Source organism: Leishmania donovani, chromosome 12 (assembly GCF_000227135.1).
Source record: "Leishmania donovani BPK282A1 complete genome, chromosome 12".
Taxonomy (NCBI): Eukaryota; Euglenozoa; class Kinetoplastea; order Trypanosomatida; family Trypanosomatidae; genus Leishmania; species Leishmania donovani.
Genome location: NC_018239.1, coordinates 278,501 through 283,356, shown reverse-complemented (window position 1 = coordinate 283,356; position 4,856 = coordinate 278,501). Strand labels below are relative to the sequence as shown.

Here is a 4,856-nt window from a genome sequence, read left to right as displayed (position 1 = left end):
CAGTGGCACAAATCGGGGCATTTGATGCTGTTAAACAGAGATCTGTCCGTGAAGCGCATGAGGCCCAAGGCTCTCGGTCTTGCGGTTGGAATAGCTGAACGGCTGATGTCAAAGTGAAGGTTTTCATCGGGGAAGGCTTACTTTAGCCAGGACTTCTACGACACCTCTATTCCAACCGCAGCTCTTTTTCTTGGTCAATGTACCAACCGGGTCGACCTCGTACAGAGACGTGAGTGTTCTGACCCTGGGACCCGCCATTGGTTATGATGTGAAAACCATTTCGCATTATGGGAGAGGAGCCGATGACTAGAAAGTTGCTGAAATGAAGGAGTGCTGATCGACTTCGGGTTATTGGGGAGTTGTATGTGAGGCAAGGCAACAGTGGCTGCAGGCGAAATGCTGATTTCGTTCCTGTCCACAGCGTATGCTTCTCCACGAGTGTTGTCCGCGTGGGACGGGCTCCACAGTGTTTGGCTCTGTTACCTGGTCTTCGAGTGCACATTCACTCCTGAACGTTGAGCTTTTGTGGGCTTCAGTCATAACTGGGCTTTGTGCTATATGCCTTGATGGGCCGATAACGTGGCTTTTTCGAGTTTGATGTTGTACTTTTCAACACCGGGTGCTTGACAAAAGCTAGTAGCGTGCAAGCTACGCGACCCACTGCCAAACAGGGCGACAAGGAGCCAGAAAGTGACTTGATGCACGATTGTGTCGATCTCCTGCAGAGTTTTTTCAATGCATTTGCTTAGAGTTTCGGAAAGTGTTTCTCTTCTGTTACCCTTAATTAATTCTGCAGGGCTATGTGCAATAGTGCCACATTCTCTTATTTAAATCAAGTTTAGCTGCGACTTACTCCACTAAAGCAACCACCTGCACTGCTTTTCACGCCCATTATCCCGACTTTCTCTTTCACGAGAACGGAGAAGGTGGAGAGAGCATAGTGTAGCACGAGGCGCACTCTGCAGTCCTGCGACAAGCAACTGTCACTGGTGAAAGGAACTTCCATGTCTCTCCTTATCGCCTTCACTATCTTTTCTCCAACTCCTTTTGTATCTTGACTCCTGCGAACAGCGGTTGCTACGGTTGCTTCAGTGATTGCATGCACAGAAACAGAAAAGGAAGTATCAGGAAATCACAACTACACTGCGTAGCGCGTAGCATTCAGTATTAGGCAGGCAGAATGTCAGTAGTTCTCGAAGTTCAACCGGACACAGGCTATGAGCCCTCTGAAGCCGAAATGGTAGAGTATGGGAAGTGGCTTGGGATGGAGCTTCCCGACGACACGCCCCTTTTATGGATAGCGCGCGAGGGTCTCAAGGCGCCACTTCCGGAGCACTGGAAGGCGTGCAAGAGCGAAAAGGGCGAGTTGTACTACTTCAACTTCAAGACCGGGCAGAGCATTTGGGATCACCCCTCCGATGAACACTACCGTGAGCTCCTCAAAGCGGAGAAGGCAAAGTTGCACGCAAAAGAAAATGGAAAGGGTGACAAGGAAGTTACCCCCGCTGCCTCGTCCAAGGCTCAGGTCGCGCATAGCGGCAAGGCTGCAAAGAAGAGGCGCACAAAGGCCAGCGACACGGAGGCACATGAAACAAAACCCAAAGCCCAAGAGGCGGCTGGGAAGACCAACAGCCTCAAGGACCTGGAGCCCATACAGAAGAAGAAGGAACTGCCCGAATCTCTGAAGATCAGCACGATGCTGAATGATGAAGGAAGGGAGGACAAGGGAAATATTGCAGCGGCACGAATGGGCTCCACCGAGCTTCAATCTACCGCTTCCCGTAGCTGCTCTTCTCTTGTATCTGATGCCGCGAAAGCACCCAAAATCGATGAGCCCGATGCCATTCCCCTTCCGTCAAAGGTAGTGGCTGGTGGTGGTGTGAACGGATTGAGGGCTCTAGACAAGCTTGGCACATCATCGCCAGAGAAAGTGGTGACTTCTAGCTCAAAAAATCATAAAGCGAAGGTGGATGAGCAGGTGAGCAAGGACCTCGAGGAATATAGAGCTCAGCAACAGAGCAACCTCAAGCGTCAGAAGGAGGAAATCGACGCAGAAGTAGCAGAGGACCTCAGACGCTATCAAGAGTGTGCAAACACCAAAAAGCAAAAGCGGCGAGCTGCGATCGAGAAGGAGACGGCAGATGCGCTGAAGATCGAGTCGGCGAGGCTTGGCGCGGAGCTAGAGAGCAAGCTCGCTGCGCTGCGGCAGGATTATGAGACGAAGCTCACCGCTGAAAGCGAGCGCCTGCGCAACAAGTTGAAAGCACACCTCGAGCATGATAAGCGAAAAGTTGAGGCGGAAGTTGCGCAGATGTTAGAAACCTTTACACGCGAAAAGCGACAGGAGTCGGAGATCAGAAAAGAGGCTCAATCTCAGGCGTTCCAGGAAGCTATGAAAAGCATGACTGACCTGAAGCAGTTTTCGTCAGCCTTTCTGCACGAGTATGAGACTGCGCTCGCCGCCTTTGCGAAGGATGTGCAAGAGTCGCACAGTGTCTTCGAGCAGATTGGGGCTCAAAGGCAGAAGCAGATGCAGGAGGAAATGGACGCAAAACTGGCACAGATGCGCGAGGAGCATGACCGGCACGTTCAGAAAGCGCAAGATTGTGCGAGCGGGCGCCTCGAGACGCTGCGGAAAGACATGGAGCGCGAAGCAGAGGAGCTCAAACAAACTCAGAAGCAGCAACTTCAAAGGATGCACGACGAGTTCATGGAACAGCGCAGTGCCCATCAAAAAGAGCAGCTTTCTCAAGATCACGAGCGCTTTATGGAGACGCTGGGGGAAATTAAGGCTTCCCAAGCGAAGGAGCTCGAGGCCCTGAAGCAGCAGCTGAAGGAGAAGGCTCAAGAAGAGTTGAATGCTATTATGCAGGAGCTCATGAAGGAAAAGGAGTCGCGACGGAGCAGCCTGAGCGTCGTGCGGCTTGCTGAATCGCACGAGCCAACTCCTCGCATGTTGGAAAGCCGATCTATGAGTGCTACAGATGACGACGGTGACGTCGGAAAGGGAAAGGCGCCTCCTCCGCATCTGGACAGAAAGCTACTGACACGTACCTCAGTCGAGGAGAGCGCTGCTGGGGCCGCCCCTGCTGCGGCACCGCAGCCGGACATCAAAGCTCTTGTCACAGAGGCACTTCGTGAGGTGTTTGCCGGATCGCCCTTCATCCTTCCATCTCCGCAAACGGGAGAGTTTCGAACGGCTCCAGGAACGCCCGCCGCCACAGCGTCTGCAACCATCACACCGTCAAGGAGCGGGCAGGACTTTCGCTCCTCGAACCCGGCGGCAAGCCTGATGCCGCCTGCCCTGAGCGGCAACCCAACCAAGGCATCTGGAGCGTTTAAGCTACCCCTTTCTTTCGAGGAGCAGCGCAGCCTAGTGGAGGGAGAAAGGAGTCGCCTGCAGGAGGGCCGCAAGTATGTAGAGCTGCAACAGCAAAACCTCGAAGAGCGGAAGCAGCAGTTGCGGCGCACGCGACACCAGTGGAAGCAAGATGTTCTTGCCGCCAAACGGGAAGGCGTTCGCTCATCTTCGAATCGTGGGCAATTACTCAACAAGGTTCGCCTTACACTGGAAGAGCAAGCGCAGGGCTTGGAGCATGACATGATGATCCTCCGCGACTCTCAGGTATGGCTCTTGTCGAAAGAGCAGCGCCTGATTACTTTGGAGAAGCAGATCGAGGAGCAGGAGCGGCTAAGGAGTCGTAACGGCGGCGAGGCTTCAGCGCTGAACAACTGCAGCGTCGACACTGCGGCGCTCATGACTGGCTTCTTCAAACCTCCGCGGCACAGCGTCGCGACCCACGATACAGCTTTCCACCGCGATGTAATGGGGTATAATGCTCTTGGGAGTGGCAGCAACCTTCCCATGGACAATTATGCAGCGAGCCCGATTCTCTCAAAGGCGCTTAGTCGCATCGAACGGCGCTTGGACGAGGTCACATCTATTATTCACATGCAGCAACAACAGACCTCTTCGCAAGCCATGACACCGTCTCATGGGCACGGCAACAGCCGCCGGCACAGCACCGTGTCGCCAGTTGTCCGTGAGGCTGTGCCGGGGTATGTACGTCGCACATCGCGCAGCCACTCAAAGTCTGATGCCCTGCGGCGCGACACGCACCTGGATCAGTGGCAAGCCCCTGGGATATGAAGGCGGCCTTTGCTGATGACCACTGGTCAGCGCGCCGCAAAGCTGTTGATTTCATCCATCATTTTTTTTTTCATGTATGCGTTTGTCTTGTGGCGTTGTCCTCTCATGCACGTTGTCCCTTCTTCCATAGCGTGCATCTCATAGACAATAAGAGAAGCGGAAGAAACTGCAGACAACGATAGACAAAACTGGAGCAGTGCTTTCACCCAACTAAGTTTGTCCGTCTTTGTGTGTGTGTATGCTCACGGCTCACTTTTTTTTTTCACGTTTTTGTAGTTCCGTGATGGTCCTGCCTTACTGCACATAGAATGGCTTTACTTTTCCCCCTTTACCCTTTGAATAATACTACAAAGTTCGTGTGGGTGTGTGCCTGTGCTTCTTGGGTACGAGTTCAAGTCTTGCATTCATTGTAAAATTAGCCTTTTCTTGCCTTTTTTCGTTCCCTTTGCTTCCCGCTCATGCTGCATATACACATACACACCCCGTCACCAGTACTTTTGGCCTCTGCTTCTCCTCTTCTTGCGTGCTGGAGTATTGTTACGAAGAAACGGTGTTCCCAGCACGGGTAGTAAAAAGGGCAAAGAAAACGCCATTATGGAGGAAGGGAAGCGGAGGGACAAACTCCCGCAAATGCATGAAGAAGCGACGCAGCGAGTAGATGTAGACACAATTTGTTACCGTGATAGACACCCAAGCGCTGGTGCGC

The 4,856-nt window shown here is 52.9% G+C and overlaps 1 protein-coding gene across 1 annotated transcript; it reads left to right on the top strand.

The window, feature by feature from the left end:
- Positions 1-1,237: 1,237 nt before the first annotated feature.
- Positions 1,238-4,150, top strand: LDBPK_120470 (hypothetical protein, conserved; the record flags this gene model as incomplete). Its single annotated transcript, XM_003859116.1, has 1 exon — positions 1,238-4,150. The coding sequence occupies one exon, from the start codon at positions 1,238-1,240 to the stop codon at positions 4,148-4,150; it is 2,913 nt and encodes a 970-aa protein (XP_003859164.1).
- Between the last annotated feature and the right edge of the window lie 706 nt (positions 4,151-4,856).